The sequence below is a fragment of the Larus michahellis genome, chromosome 1 (genome assembly GCF_964199755.1).
Source record: "Larus michahellis chromosome 1, bLarMic1.1, whole genome shotgun sequence".
NCBI lineage: Eukaryota > Metazoa > Chordata > Aves > Charadriiformes > Laridae > Larus > Larus michahellis.
In genome coordinates, this window is record NC_133896.1 from 184,738,809 (window position 1) to 184,755,633 (window position 16,825).

Here is a 16,825-nt window from a genome sequence, read left to right on the forward strand (position 1 = left end):
TGTGCCTTTCTCTGTTAGAGCCTAAAATAATTTCCCTTCTTCAGGCATCTTCTCAAGGGCAGACTGACAAAATACTTCCACCTACAGAATCTACAACTCTTCATGAGTTGTTTTAGATATAGATCACTTGCCCAGAATGTTTTACTCGCAATGACTTCTGCCTTCCTAGGAAGCTAATTTACCTGTCTTCACTAAACCTCATACTACCTCAGCTGAAGTACCTCTTCATTTATTGAAGATGAGACATCTTTTTTAATATGGACACAGCTTTCCCACCTTGTGTCCATGGCTGAAAATTCAAAAGGCTGTCAGTCTGTTTACAGAATCTTATCGGAGGTAATTGAGTGTAAAAGAACGCAGTTAGGGCCCACTCATCTGGAACGTGAGCAGTGACCAATTGTTTTGTGTCCCAAGAGCTGACATTTATAGAGCTGTCAACTGGAGTGTCACAGGCATTTTATTTAAGTTTTACGTACTTTGAGAATTGTCAAGGAATGATTTTACATTTAGGATAATTGTTCTTCAATTGTTGCTTAATTAGGAACATTGAAGACAAATAATTATGAGTGGGTACTCCTTGGAATTTTGTGTAGTATGAATGCATGTAGAGACAAGCACTTGAAGAAAAGAATTACTTATCTGTAGCTTTCTTTCTCCCTTAAGAAGTTCTTTCAACTCTTTGGACTCTGTTTTCTTGTTGGTTGGACCCGTTATTACCAGCATTAGAGACTGGACAGTCTCTTTTTGTGGAAGATCTTACCATATCTGTTACTTCTACTCCCATTTCTTTGATTAGCAGCCACGCTCTAGAAGCAGGGACCAAACTTATTGTTTAGCTATTGTTAGTATTGTTAGATCTGAAGTCAGTAGTGCTTTCTGGTAATTTAATAATTCTAAATACAATCTGTATTTGAATATTCAGAATTTCTTAAGCCTGTTGTTAAACAGATTTAGCACTGATTTTAAGATGAGAAAGTCATAATCTGGTATTTCTAAACAAAAGTCATGTACCTCTCTCTTCATAATTTAAAAAAAAATCATGACAGACTTTACGTGTTTTTTTCTTTTGTGTGTTTTTTCTTTTTAAGTTTTCATGAAGCACATTACTCAAAGGTAGATATCTAAGCAGTGCCTTGCTTAGACTTGCGCTTGCTTCCTCTAGCATAACCTTTTCTCATTCTGTTTTTTGTAGACTTCTGTTGCAAACTTTCACTATTACTTTGTCTTTGTTTTCCTATAGAAATAGTTTGCTAACATAATCCAGTAGTTCTTTGTCTTGTTTATTCCAGGAAAGCTAAAGTGTGTTCTGATTATGAACTGCAATTGAATTCCTCCTTGATCAAATTTGACTACAGTACTAGAATAACAGTACTTTTTACTGATGTCTCTCTTGCTTTTCATTATCCTTTCTTGTCTCTGTTCTTTTTGAATAGCACATGTGCACATGTACTGTGTTGATTTGGCAAATTAAAAGAAAATGCCTTGTTGGTTTTTTTTTTTGGCAGCAATTACACCTGTAGACATCCTTTCATCTAAATGGCATTGCTTCCTCAAAGATAAAACTGTAGTTAGCTCTTGATCAGGATTTTCACAGTAATGTACTTTGCTCAGTCTCTGATTGCCTCTTCACTGATAGTTTAAATCAAGTGGGATAAATGCTGATTCCTTGCTTAGCAATCCATTCACATAAAGTTTTGCATGAAAATATACTGTGTTTTAAACTGCTGATAACAATGACAAAGGTTCCAATTCTGATGTCATCAAACAATATGGAGTTTGACTTTATTTGAAATGGAAATGTAACCTTGCAGTACTGTATGGTATTACTGACTGTATGATAGGGTTGTCCAACGAAGTCTACAGTCATTGAAATGCCTCGCAGATGTTAGGAGGAGTACAGGTGTTGGTGGCATCTGTCAGTGTACTGAATTACTGGTTTTGAATAGCAGAGCTAATTGAATCAAGAAAATGCAACTGAATGAAAGACTCAGTACTCCAGAGAGATAAATCAGTGATGGTATTAACAGGTTTCAACAAAATAGGCTCAAAATTGGGGGAAGTAAAAACTTTCATCATGGCTGCTGAAGAAAAATACTGACAAAGTGGATGGTTTGGTAAAGTGGACTGATACCAAAACAAATACAAAAGGATTTAAGAATAAAGAATACAGCCCATATCTACATGATAAGAGAATATATTCTGTAAGGTATTGTTGCACTAAATTTTAACTGTTTTTGTTGCCTGCTTTTTCTACCATTTGTTCAGTCCAAATTGCACACGAGGCTGATCAGGTTCTCCACCACATTGTGACGCTGCAACCTGTGCAGTTTGTGGGCCTAAGGAATACACCTTATATTTAAAGCCAAGAGTTTGTTATTGGTCTAGATGAAGATTTAACGGTCTAATCAAATTACTCTTAGTAGTGCTAACACATGTCTGCTTGCATCCTGTGCCTCTGCTTTTCTATGCTGCATTTTATTTAGGGACATATTGCTATCTGCTAGTTATAGAAATGCATGTAATAATAAACTTTGTGCCACAAACTTTTACAACGCTAAGCAAAATCTAAAACTAGTGGGGTGGTAGTCATTCTGTTACTACACAAATCCTGTTGCAGCTATATAAGCCAAAACAGAGCTCCTGACAAGTCTGGAAGCATGTGGTTTTAGTTAGTTAATACAAAGCCTGTAGCCTGTTGCTAGCAAAAATAACTGGGCTACAAGGCCACGTGTTCTGAACAAGATTGTAAAGGACATGACAGACAATTATTGAATATGAGGAGCTATTTCAGTGTCCAAAAATACTAAGTTGTGCAATAGGAGAGTCTTAATTTCTTCTCTGATGGGTGCTGTTAACACAAGTGCTGGAAGGTTTAATTCAGCTCACTTTTGAGAAGTGGACTGGGCACCTTACGTGATTTTAATTTTTTTTTTTATTGTTGTGTGGGGTTAGGATGTAGGTGAGTCTAAGGATTTTCTTGTTATTTATCTTTTGGTATTTGTAGTTTCCTTTTTTGGGGGTTAGCACCACTTTTTGTTTCTTAGTGTAGAGTGGTGCTTCAGCAGTAACAAACAAATATTAGAATAACTTAGAAACAGTACATGCATGGAAAAAGGCTTCAGGAGCAATGTTTGGATTTATTTCAAGAAAATAAATGAGAAGTTAACCAAGTCATATTCTTGTTTAGGTTTCTAAAATAGTGTAGACATATATAGAGAAACGTATTGCATAAAATTAGGGAAATAACAGATTTCAGGGTGGAGAAGTGTCATCAAAATAGTTCTGACAGACACTACAAAGATGAAGAATCCACTGTGACGGTTAAAGCCCCAAATTGTTATCAGTTTGGCAGCTTTCCAAGCGTGTTGTTCAGGGAAGAATAGTTGTGGATTGTTTCTTATTCATAACTTTAAAGAAGCCCTGAATCGGAAAGATCTTTCTCAAGGGAACATATTTCATTTACGACAGAATGTTAGGAGAATGTTAGGAATGTTAGGAAAGTTGTGGTCCTTTACCTATATTCCTGATTTAACCGGGTTCTTTTAAAATTGACTGCTAGTACTGCAGTGCCAGTACCTTTCTGAAAGAAAACGCAGCATAGATATATCCCTCTTTAATATGTGTAGGGTTTTTTTATTGTTACTCATTAGGTGATAGTGTAATTGATCTCACTGTAAAGAATATGGAAAAAGGACATGAACAGGCTTTCATTGCCTTGCAGCTTCTAGTATTGAATGTGGTTTATTTTATTGATATTTTTATTAATTTTTTACACGTTGCACACTTTGCGAGCATAAAATAAAAAGATGAACTTACAGTGAGAAAAAAAGTAGCGAGGAAATACTACTTCAACAAACCTTAGTGCAGCCAAATAATTTTTGAGCCCTAAAAGCTTTTTTTTTTTTTTTTTAAATATAAACTTCTAAACATCAAATGCAATACTATTTTGTAGTATTTTGGAATTTGGCTTCTTAACATGCTGTTTTCTAAATTTTTCTGAATGGTTTTGACATTTTACAAACTTCTTTTGTTTTCTGAAGTCCAGGCGTAGAGCAGTCCAGTAGGCATTCTTAGCTGCACCTTGAGCCTTTCAAACAACTTTCATGAGTTTGTGAAAGAGGATTTTGCTTTATAAGGCCATGTTGCATTTATTCATACTGTTCATTTATTCATGTTGCATTTTTTTATGTTGCTTATTAATTTTGTTCTCTATTATACTTTAAAATATATTAGCACTGTAGAAGAATCAAGCTTACCAGTCTGTAATTGTCCAGATTTTCCCGAACATGTCCTTGTAAATATCAGTATAATTTCTGCCATCTTCCTTTTCTTGGATGTCAACACATTTTCCAGTAAGAACTTAAATGCAATAGCTAGTACTGAAGTTATTTTGTCCTCAGTTTTCTTCAGTACACTTGGGTCAATACTCTTCTATGACTTCTGATTGTTTGCTTTGTTTTTCAAGTTCTTCTGCCAACCGCTGAGCCTGTTTGTGTCTGTTCTACTTTGGGAACTCCTTTCGTACAGCAGTAGAACGTTCTATCAAGTGTTGCTGTGGCCTTTGTTTTCTTTGGGTATTCCTTTTCACCATGATTTTTTACTGACCTTACAGATTCTCTGGTTGTCTTTGAGTCACCATCCCTGGAGGTATTTAAAAGATGTGTAGATGTGGCGTATAGGGACATGGTTTAATGGTGGTTTTGGCAGTGTTATGTTAATGGTTGGACTCATTGATCTTAAAGGTTTTTCCAACCTAAATGATTTTATGATTCTTTTGTTATCTCTGAGGAAAAAGATGTGTTAATCATAGATGCTTTTTGCAAGTTGTCTCTCAAACATACCTTTTCTTAGTCAGCTTTAATACAGCTTCATGTTCAATTAGCTGAAGTTTTGACCCCCCACACCCTCTTGTGTTGATGTAAATTTGTTTAGATGTTGTAACTTGAATAATTATTCTCTGAGACTGGAGTAAGTTAGAAGTCTATCTTAACATTTTTATGCAGTTGATTTAAATCAATTTAGTGTGCTTTGTCTTACTGATATCAATAAATAGGACAATAGTTTTTTATTATTTTGCAAATCTAAGTATGTGTATACACTGATTTTCATAGAAGTTCTGAGGGATTAGAGCATAGTTTCAGTGTTTTATTCAAGTAAGGGGAAGGAGCAAAGCTTACTCTCTCCTCCTATTATTGTTTTAAAGTTACTGTTGATGCAAGGTATGTTGTATGATGGAGTTATACAAGAATAGATGCTGACATGGCAGCTTTTCTCCAGGAGAGGTGTCAGATGGGTTAGTCCAGTGGTTTCAACCATGTCATGCCACGCCATCCTTCCTTGAGCATCCCTCTTCTCTCAGGTGTCTCTGGAAGCTGGAGAGATGGTTCCAACCCCTGTCACAGAGTTGTGGGGCCCTTGGAGTTCTCTCTCCAAGTGACTCTAAACACCATTATCTATGCGATTGGGTGGAGAATGGTCATTCTAACACTTGGTCCATAACCACCTACTGGAACTCACAATCTGCTTAACTTGATTTTCTCAACACATTCACAGCTCTCAGGTTGAATAACAGATTGTTTACACTTCTCTGTTCTTATAACTAAGCTACTGCCTTCTCCTGTAGTGTTAACTGAAGTTCATCTATGTATGCTAACACTGTTCTCAAGTAGGCCTAAGTTATGGCAACTGCCATGCACCCTTATAACAGTTTAGCTAAAGTAAAGTATGCAACTACTTTCATATTTGTAATCCTTGCAGTAGGATAAATGTATGTTCATGGTTGTAGTCTGTATTATCATTTAGTCTTACCACATTCCTCTTGTAAAACTGTTGTGTATCAAAGTAGCTTGGCCATCCAGTTTTTCTGGTGACCATATGTAAATTCATTGCTCGGAATTACATGTACTTTGAAGATGACTGATACAGTATGTTCCCAGTATTACCTTTCTCCTGACCACAGCATAATACATCATAATTTTCTAGATGATAAAAGGCTTTACAACAGAGAAAGTATTTAAACCAGTTTGCTTTACTTGTTTACATAGTATATTAGGTCAGAAGACATATCCCAATTGACTTGTGCATTTAAAAAGCCCTTAAAATGCTGGAAATACATGAATAACACATTTCCTGTGCATTGAAGCAAGATGTGCAGGCAATAAAGAGGGTATTTAAAAGAAAAAAACGAAAAAAAAAGACAGGAAAAAAGACTGATCCAGGCATAGTAGTTGACCTGATGCTTGCTTTTGAACTGAAGCGCTGATCCCTATCAAATATTGTATGACGCTCAGTATATTGAAAGAGGGAAGATTTTTAAAAGGAAAGAGGAAAAGTCTCTTCTGTTGTTCAGGCTCAGTTTAGTTTAATCAGCAGCTTGTCTTCTAATATGTCTTCTACTGTTTATGCAGACTTTACCATTTCTGCTATGTCACTAAGTTTTTATCTATATGTGTAGATAAATGTATGTTTGCATTGATTTTTATATGTTGAGAATTATGTTTATCAAGGTATTTACTTTGTGCTACAGTTAATAAAAAAACTTGCTATTTGTATAAAAAGACAAAATTGAATGGAGTGAGAAAATACTTCATTTTTATGGAAATTTGTGAACTAGTGTTTGGTGTCTGTAGCTCATGTGGTTGATAAGAAATTAAAGTAACTTAATTATAAGGCTACATGACATAATGTCTAATTAGTAGTTAGTTATGTCTTTTTGATTGTGATGCATATTGAAATCTCAGAAATAAAATAGTTTAATATTTCTTCTGTTATAGGTAGCCTGCATGCAGCTCATCAATGCTCTTGTTACATCTCCTGATGACTTGGATTTTAGGCTTCACATCAGAAATGAATTTATGCGCAGTGGATTGAAAGAGATACTGCCAGTAAGCGTCTCGTAGTCTCTCTTTGCATTACTATTTAAATTATTGGACTATTTGAGCTTGAGAGGGGGAATGGGAGAACAAGTTCTAATAAATTATTCTCAAAGGCATTTTATTAAGTCTGAGCATGAGCAGTTAGATATGAGAATCAGTTTTAAAATAAGAATGAAAAGGTGAAGTGTGCTCTCTGAACTTTATGCTGATTCCTCAGCATTCTAGGACTTTGATTTAGAACATGTGACAGACCGTTGTGCACACACTTGTTAAGTCAGGCATAAGCCATGTTTACCTTTTGAATATTTAACTGAACTGGTTTGTTTTTGTAATTTGAAACTTTAAAATAACATAGACTTTTTGAAGTTGCTAAAAAGATAAGGTTTATTTACGTATGGAAATGCTAATTTTGCAAGCCTTTCTATTGTTTCTTCTTTGCAGCAATTGAAATGTATAAAGAATGAAGCACTAGATATTCAGCTGAAAGTGTTCAATGAGCATAAGGAAGAAGACATGATCGAGTTCTCTCATCGTTTAGAAGATATTAGATCTGAACTAGAATATCCTTTTGATACCAGCAAGAGAAACACGAACAAAATAAAGTGTATAATGGACATTTTTCTGGTATAACTTCTGTTTAAAAAAAGTTGTCAATCAACATTTGACTGAAATATTTTTTTCCTTGCTATTACTCTCCTTAACATTTTTACTGAAGTAAATGATGTTTACAACATGGTGTGGAATACAGTTAAGGACACTAGTGCTGAAGGATATTTTCTTTCTATTCTCCAACATCTTTTGCTTATAAGAAATGACTATTTTATACGGTATGTTTAATGCTATGTTAAATGTTGATTATCAATTTTCTTGTCATTTAGTCATTAATAGAATATTTCTTCCATAAATTTAATGATAAATATAGTTTAGTATTTGCGACTCCAATTCGTAAGTATTCATTTGTGAACTCATATTCAAAAGTATCAGCTTTGAATAAGAATGCCATCTATATGTTTTTGTCTCTTCTACTTAGGATACAACTTTATATATAAATATAGAAAACTATTTGTGTTGAGATATGAAGCTTATTGACTGCAAGTCTAAGTGATTAGGACAGGTCTCTTAGTTGGTTATAAATCATGGTAGTAGCGTTGTAATTTTGTGATGTATTTGACTCAAAGGACAAAACCACCAAGTATGCACAGAAGTGCACTTAATACAGAAATCTGAAAATATGCCTAATGTAGAGTAACTTTTGGTTGGGAATTGAGTATTCTCAATATACGTTATAGGTCAGCGTGAAAACGTTAGTGTCTCTTGGGAAGTTTATCAGATAAAATACAGAGAAAAAGTTAATAAAATCTTAGATGTTTGAAGCTGCCAAATACTTTCCTTTCTAAAGTCTGCTTGTGTTGTTTTTGAGAAAACACTGGAGGAATCAGATATGAACTGAAAAGGGAAGGAAAGCCGTCTGTCTTCTGCATAGCATTCTGCATAACCTTGCATTTTGGGCAAGGTCTAGCACAGATGTACCCTTAAAGGTTGAGTGCTTGCCTGACATGGATACACCTGTGCTAGACCTCTTCCCCCTCAAAGGGTTTTAATTCATGCTTTGCATGTTCTGTCATACTCCTTGGCATTTTAGAAGAAGGTGTTTTTTCATTCCTGTTACTGAAGCACGGCTGCAGTACACCCATGGTTACAAAAGTCACAAAACCCGAAGGGATCAAGCTCATGAAGAGCCTTCTCTTTACTGGGGGGAAGCAGGAGGGAGTCCTTCCTTTCTGTGTTTCCATAGTGGGGAAAAATACAGATATAATTCATATATAATATATATATGAATAAATATGAATTATATAATACAGATTCTTATACCCTATGAATTGTTTATCATTAGGGCTGCTGTTTTTTCAGGTTTAGTGTAAACTGTTCTTGTGTAAGAAACTCCTGGATGTATTTGTCCTGTGAGACTTTTGGGGTTTGCACCTACCCTTCTATGGAAATAAGTCAGTCCAAATCTTTTGACCTTACTGTGTTCATAGATAAGATTTTAAGTATACGTTAATAAATAAGTATGCTGTAAAAGAACTCACCTCTGTCTTTAGTCCACAGTATTTCAAATTAATTGAAGAGTGTGTGTCCCAGATAGTGTTACATCGAAGTGGAACAGACCCAGATTTCACGTATCGTAAAAGATTAGATATAAATGTCAGCCACTTAATAGGTAAGTACTATGTTTAGAAACAATTACAGTATCATACTTCTTTATATGTTCCAAAACCCAAGTTAAAGTGATACATGTGATTAAGAATCTTGTGTTCCCTGTATATGTGCAAGTGTGTCTGTTTATTTTTTCAAGATATATGTGTAGATAAAGCAAGATTAGAAGAATGTGAAGAGAGGGCTTCTGAACTTTCCAGAAAAGTAAGTAATTTTTAAGTTACGTGCTCATAAGATGGACACAGGGGACCACTTAATAGCTTCATGAATGGTGTAACTGAATGTGGTTTAGTTTTTAACTTCAAATTACCATTAGTTCTATGTTTAAGTGGAAATTTGGATGTTTCTTGTGGACTAGAAAGCAGAGAAAAGTGGTGTAAAGTAGTTAACCTTAGTTGAGAGTCTTTCTACTATTTATTTTAATGTCTCATGTACGAATCTCCCCAGAATCAACTGAATACTTTATTTGAACAGTTTCTTCAACAACATAAACAGTGGGAGAATAAGAATTGACTCATTTGGATGTACAGACTCTGTATTACTGTACATCATTTTTTTAAGCTACTTTGTCCAATTCCAACTTAAAATACATTACATGCTTTATGCCATTTCATATAGTAAAGGCTTGTGGTGGTAATAGAAATGGTACTTCCACTCCGTGGATACATGGAAGTTAGAATAGCAGCTATGTTGTATGTGTCCTTAGTATTGTTAACATGGGAGTTTTAACAAACACAAAAGGAAGAGTTGAAATCTAAATAAGGTACGCAGAAGTGACTAGTAGCAAAAATTTTTTTTTCTTTCTTTTCCTTAGTTTGAAAAAGATTTTGTAGCTCATCAGGAGACCCAGGCCCTACTGCAAAAAAAAGAAGAAAGAATCAATGAACTAGAAACAGAATTACAAGCTTTTAAATCACAGGTATAAGACAGTTGAAATGAATGTATGAAGTATTGTTTTTGAAAGGGACTTAATTTTGCATCTTTTGCATATTCTGATAGTACAGTTGAGGGTTTTTTCAAAGAATCCTTGTTATTGATTATTATTGACTGTTAGTTTCCTTTATTTCGCTTTTATACAAAGAATTGTAGTGTGACATTAATTAGCTGTTTGAGTTCCCAGATGATCCTTTTTGTGCCCGAGCTCTGTTAATTAAACTAGTTTCTTACGTTTCATTTGGGTTTTGCTTTCAGTGTCATATATTTCCAAAGTAATTAACCACATAGGGTAATAAGTCTTATGCTTTTAGATTAGCATTCATCACTGTGATCTTTATCCCTCCACAGGAAATTATTCATTATGCGGTTTGCTTTGCTGGAGCCTTACCATGGATATATCCAGCAGTGAAAGAAATAACCTGTGGCTGGATAAGAACATTTCCTGATAATTTTTCAATTTTCAAGCATAAATAGATATTTTAAAATGTGATGGAGAGGAATAGTGCAGATTTTTGAGAGTAATACTTGAGCTTGTAACTGCTTGTAGCTGCTTCAACTCTAAAAATCTGTGTAAGGACAGTGTGTGACCGAGTGATTTTTCCTGTGTCTTGTTTCCTGGAATAAGCAGCATAGTCTAAAAATGGCTAAAGAAAGACAGTATTGGTAAAACATGCATATAATAAGGTGATATATGTTTTATTCATACAGTTTTTTTTATACTTTTGAGCTTGTTTAATTTTCTTTGTGAGGAAAATTAGTTTAGCTCTGCTTTGGTCTGTTTAAAAATGTCATTCTAATTCAGGTTTCTGGTCAGAATTAACTGTCGACATCAAAGTCAAATGGGCTTTAAAAAAAGCATTTACAAAAATTGTTGCATTCTAAAAAAAATCAGTGAAAGCTGTAAATCATTCATCAAGGAAGTATTTTTATGTGTGTCTTGAAAACACGCTTATATACTTTTTGAGTGAAATTGGTTTTCTCTCTTATTTTACTTTTTTCTCTGGGTCGCTGTATTAAATATAACTGTGCAGACAGTGAGCATAACATATTATTATGCTCACTAATTATCATACCATGAATTATCCCAATATTAATGGGATACTTGGAATGTTTTGTAAATATCAAGTAATTGATTACTGCAACTTGGTACTCTTAAATCTGTCTTAAGAGGAATCAGTTGCTACTTAGCATGACTACTTCCATCTCTTATGACTGTTTTTCTCCTGGTCTCATTCCTTTACTCTTTTTTTGTATTTGTTATTTGTTAATTTATTTCTTTTGTTATTAGAGCCTAATTGTTCAATGTCTTCTTAGTGCGAACAATACGTATGTTCAGAAATTCAAAACAACACAACGACAATATTGTTGTGCATGTATTTTTTTTTGTATTTATTGATATCCAGCTATTTCATTTTAAAAATATTAAATCCTTTGCTTATTGTGTTTCTCTCCATTTTATAAAAGTAAAATGGACTGTTTGAGCTCATAATTATCAATTGAAAAGTTGATTAATACTATCACCAGTAGATAAAATGTTTCTTATCTATTCTATTCTTGTTTTTGTCAGGTACCTATTTCTTAATGTTTGAAGGCCCATGATAGAAGTTCTTAAAATACCAGACATAAATATATATATTTTTTTAAACTTACATGCTAATGAGCCTATCTTGTTACAGTATACATGTCCTTACTATATAGAATAAAAGTTGTTGTGTAAGGCAGCTGTGTTTTTTGGAAGGAATTTTTTTCGTTGTTATGTTGTGCTTTCAATTCTGTAAAATGAGAATGCTCCTATATTGGAAAATACCTGTTTTTCAACAGATTTACTAATCCCTTCAGGTTCTGCTATTATGTCCTTGCAATGTTTCTCTGTAATCTGTAGGTTAAGTAAGAATGCTAGAGACTGATATGTTATTTTTTTTAATTTGAGCTAAACCATGTTAGTCTAGGTAAAATTTCATCAAGATACCTATCAGACCCTTCTTAGATCATGATCAATTAAACATGACAAGTGGGATATGGCATTTCAGTTTGTCATTTTTGGCATGCACCCCCTGGTCTGAATGTTCGCTTCAAATGTTGAGACTTCCAATTATGAAATCAAAAGCACATTGGCCTCATTATAATTAATTTTTGATTGTCCTGTACAAGAAAAATGTCACTGACTTTCAATTGGCTTGCTGGATTTAATCTATAAACTATGATTGTTACGGCATTTTGTTAATAAAAAATGTGAAACTGAATATTTTCCTTATCAGTATGGCTCCTTGCCACCTGGTTTTCTGCAATCAACACGTGGAGATGCATCTGTTCTTCCACTGGAAGCTTCAGGACCACATCAGCTTCCACCACCACCTCCTCCACCGCTGCCTTCTAACGGAGCAATTCCACCACCACCGCCTCCCCCTCCTCCTCCACCACTTTTGAATGGTTTGAGAATTCCCCTGGCTTTTGGTGGTGCTCCTCCACCACCCCCTCTACCAGGCCTGCCTGGAGCACAGTGGTCTCCACCTTCATGTACTTTGCCATTTGGAATGAAGCCTAAAAAAGAATTCAGACCTGAGGTTACCATGAAAAGACTCAACTGGTCCAAGGTAGTACTGATTAATGGCAAATACTTGATGTAAAATCTTATATAGAGCTTAGGTTAAATAGATTGTCAGGAGTAAGACTATATTGAGCAATTGATACATTAGTTAAATTATGTAAGATATGCCTTTAGTTTTCATTGTTTTCTGAAAAACTGTGTTTCATTGACTCATGAATCATCTGGACAAGTATGTCGACTTTGAGATGCCTGGAAAAGTCAGTTCTGGTCTAGAATAATAACCTTGATACCAGCATGCTTCCTGGGTCCGACTCTGCCTTCTTTTAGCAAACTGTTTACATTGAATCAGGCACTGCGCTGTACTGATAGCTATACAGTTTCCAAACAAGCGTCTTGCGTCTGTCTAGCTTGGACTGTGGGAAGAAGCATTGCAGGTCTCTCCATTAGTCCTTAGTGTAAATGTACTTATATAAATTTAATGGTTGAAAAATTAGTGTCTGTTTGTTCTTTTTTTTTTTTTTTTTTTTCTTCTCGATTGTGACAGGATCCAGTATACCAGGACTATCAATATACTGAATTTTGGAAACTATAATTATTTAGACCAAAATAAGTCAGTAAAAAGATTTTCAGAGTTTTAGGAAGCAATCAAAGCTACAATGTAAAAATTAAGGTACTTAATATCTAGTTAAACCAGCTGTGTTCAGAGACAGTTTAAAGTTTACCGAAGTTTTAAATCTAGATCAAAGATAATCAGGTATATTTAGGCCTTGGGTAACAGAGTATGATGTCTGTGTTGCTTCGTATTATTAGAATCAGTTTGTCCAAAAGCACTTACAGTAAGCATTATTCTCTTCAATCAGGAAGATATTAACAATTCTAAAGATGAGTTGTGTACCAAAAGTGTACATGTTTTACAGAGCTCTTAAATATTTCATTTGCTTTAAATTCTACAGAACACAGTCTCTGCATCAAAATAATAGCAAAATGATCTCTGTATCAAAATAATTTAATTTATAAAATTTTGTTTTGTCTCTTGCTTGTAGATCAGGCCTCAGGAAATGACAGAATCCTGTTTTTGGGTTAAGGCGGAAGAGGACAAGTATGAGAATGCTGACATGCTTTGCAAATTGGAACTTACGTTTTGCTGTCAAAAAAGGGGTAAGTCATTGATTGCTTTAACTTTCAGCTTTTAGAGATATATTTAAAATTCTTGGAGCTTAATACTCTATGAAAAAATTCAGGCTATAACATTAATGTTCTCTTTAAGTGGAGTGTGTGAAGAAAAAAGTTTGAAGATCCCAGACTGCTTACAGCAGTAATATTGAACTATTTTACTTAAAGGGTAACAAAAATTGTGTGACCTATAAGGAAAACCTTACCAAAAAAAAATCCCAAAATGCTTCTGGATAATACAGACTTTTATTCAGTCGCATTTGAAAAAATATTTATAAAATTTTGTCAGAATACTGTAATAAAATACCGTGATGTAACTTAGAGTCCAAAAGATGATGTGTTTATTCTCAGAATGCATATGATAATTGATGTGTTCTGGTTCCATGGGGGAGGAGAGTCTTTTTATGAATTATTCTACTTTCTGATAAACCTGTAGCAATACTGATCTCTTTTGATACTTTGCTTAGCTTCTTCAGCTTTTAAAGCCTTGTGTAAGAGCAATATATTTGAAAGTATTCCTGGCTTTCAACTTTTTCTCCCTTTCTGGAAGTAAGCTGCCTCACTAATAGTTTAGGTCATTCTGCCCCGTATATAAAATGCCCGTATTTCCACTGTTATTTCTTGACACATTCCTCACTGTGCCCCATCCCCACCTGCCTTGATTGATATCAGAGACTTAGTACTTCGCAGTAGACAAAGGGGTGCAATGATTAATTCCTTTTCAAATGGAAAAGACTTTATTATATTTTTAGCTTGTTTTACAAATTTCATTTTGGCATTTTTATTTAAGATGGCATTCTCAAGTTTTTCCATTTTTTTGTATGCTTTGGTGTGTATTATCCAGTATTATTTTTTTTTAACCATAGTGAAGAACTTTATTCTGCTTTTGTGAAAGTAGGCTTTTATGCTCTAGCAGTATTTCTACTGAGTTGAGTATTACAGTTTGTTACTGTTGATACTTAATAACATTAAGAATGTTGTACAAACATAAAAAGTCGTGAGAACCTCACAGACCATAGACATTTTTGCTTGAATCTCTTAGAATAAGTCTAAAAGATCATTGTGCTGCCTCTATAATGTTAGGAGAATTCCCAAGAATGTTCCCTGAATTAATAGGTTGGAAGGTTTAAAAACCACTGGAGGATATACTCTTTCCTGTGTGTAATTAAACAGTAAAATTTGGGAGACAAGATGATGTTCAGGCAAACAGGAACATGTTAATGGCTCTGAAGAGAATTGTGAATCTCCACAGACGGTGAGAACATTAGAGTTAACAAGATTAACATCCCTTCAAAGTTTAACTGAATGGACTGAATACATTGTTTTGACAAAACCTAGTAGAAGAGAGTTATTGGATCTACAGTTGAAAAACAAGTGAAGTATACTCTTATACTAAATATATATGGGGGTGGGCAACTGAAAGGCTATAGCTTGCAGGGATGAATTTCTTTTTTTTAATAGGTGGAGCAACTGCTTAATTTTTTTTTTTAAGTTTTGAAATATATTTCATCTCACATGGTTGATACAAGTGTGCCATCTTAATTTTTCAAAGGAAGTGGCGACACTAAAGATTTTGTTTAGAATAGCAAGTAGATGTCTAAAAGGCAATATGGAACTAAATTTCAGCTTTGTTCAAGTGAGTGGTTTACAGAAATTTGCATGAATGCTTGAACACGTAAGTAGACAGCACCAGGCATCTCTTACTAACAGCATGAATTCTACTATGAAGGACAGCAGAGTAACTGCTTTTGTTCTCATGACCATGGAGAGAGGGGATGATTCTTTGTAGCTTATCCATAATAACTTATTGATCATAACAAAACTTGCCAAAGAAATTGGAGACATCCAGTTTTCTTCACTCCTCGGTCTTGAAGAGATTTAACACCTTGCTTTCTAAAGTAGAATCAGCAAGCTACTTGCTAGATTTAACTTGGGAGTGGTCCGTGACTATTTCTAAAGCTTTGTCTCTAACACCAGAAAGATGAGAAGCTGAAAAATGATTCTGTAGCCAAATGACGGCATGCAAAGAACGAGCCGGTTTCCACTCTGAAGGGTCTGCTTATGCACTCTCTTCATTGAAGTCGTTATGTAAGAAGAGGTGTCTAGTTGTGGAAGCAGGGACCAGAATGTTCAATGATGTTTTAAGTGAATTTTATTCTGATTAAGTAAAATCAGATTGAAGTACTTAAATGTTCAGTTGCTGCATTTTGCCAGCTGATGTGTCAAAAGTGTTTCAGTGTTGGTCCAGAAGAGGAATTCTTATGTGTATGTAAATAATCCATTGAGGAATTTCTACTAGGAAAAGGAATACAGAACAGTATAGAGTAGATTTGAAGCTTTAGCAGATGTTTGTATAGAAGTTATAAATGATGTTGATTCTGAATGGGTTTTGAAGCAATTGAAACAAGTGAAGATGTTATGGAGATGTGAAAGTAACATTACTGCAAGAATAAAAATGTAAAAGAGGGTCTAGTTTCAGTGTAGGAAAAATAATGAGTAGTAAGATGGAGCAAAAACTATACATGAAGAAAAAAAAAAATCACTCTTGAGGATGTCCAGAGATGTGTCAGAGGCATGTTCTTGAATCATGGAATTACTTAGTTTGGAAGGGGCCTCTGGAAGTCATCTGGTCCAATCACCTTTGTAAAAAGAGAGTCAGCCTAGTTCATGTTGCTTGGGGTTTGTCCAGCAGAGTTTGAGATATCCCTAAAGATGGAGATGTACGGATGGACAACCTGTTCCCACGTCTGTCATTGTAATGAATTTTTTTTGGTAACATCTTGTTGGAATATCTCTTTTTGCAACTTCCGTCTGTTGCTGCTTGTTCATCGTGCATCTCCAAGAAGAATCCGATTCCCTGTTATTTGTAGCCTTCTGTGTTAAGTAGTTTGAGACAGCAGTAAGAGTTCCCTTGCCCTTTGTCCTTCTCAAGGCTTTGATGCAGGCTCTCTCAGCCTTTCTGTCTGCATCTTACGTTTCAGCCCTTTAATCATCTTGATGATTTTCTGCTGTACTTGTTCCAATATATCTATATTTTTCTTGAAGCGGGGTGTCCCAAACTGAAAAAGTACTCCAG

The 16,825-nt window shown here is 34.7% G+C and overlaps 1 protein-coding gene across 2 annotated transcripts in view; it reads left to right on the forward strand.

Moving 5' to 3' along the window:
- Positions 1-16,825, forward strand: part of DIAPH3 (diaphanous related formin 3) — a 244,841-nt gene that overhangs the window by 52,299 nt on the left and 175,717 nt on the right. For both annotated transcript variants that reach the window (XM_074564575.1, XM_074564566.1), the window contains 8 exons: positions 6,774-6,884; positions 7,317-7,435; positions 7,586-7,702; positions 8,978-9,096; positions 9,232-9,296; positions 9,907-10,011; positions 12,287-12,622; positions 13,620-13,734. In XM_074564575.1, the coding sequence (XP_074420676.1) occupies positions 6,774-6,884; positions 7,317-7,435; positions 7,586-7,702; positions 8,978-9,096; positions 9,232-9,296; positions 9,907-10,011; positions 12,287-12,622; positions 13,620-13,734 (1,087 nt within the window). The remainder of the gene's footprint in view (positions 1-6,773; positions 6,885-7,316; positions 7,436-7,585; positions 7,703-8,977; positions 9,097-9,231; positions 9,297-9,906; positions 10,012-12,286; positions 12,623-13,619; positions 13,735-16,825) is intronic.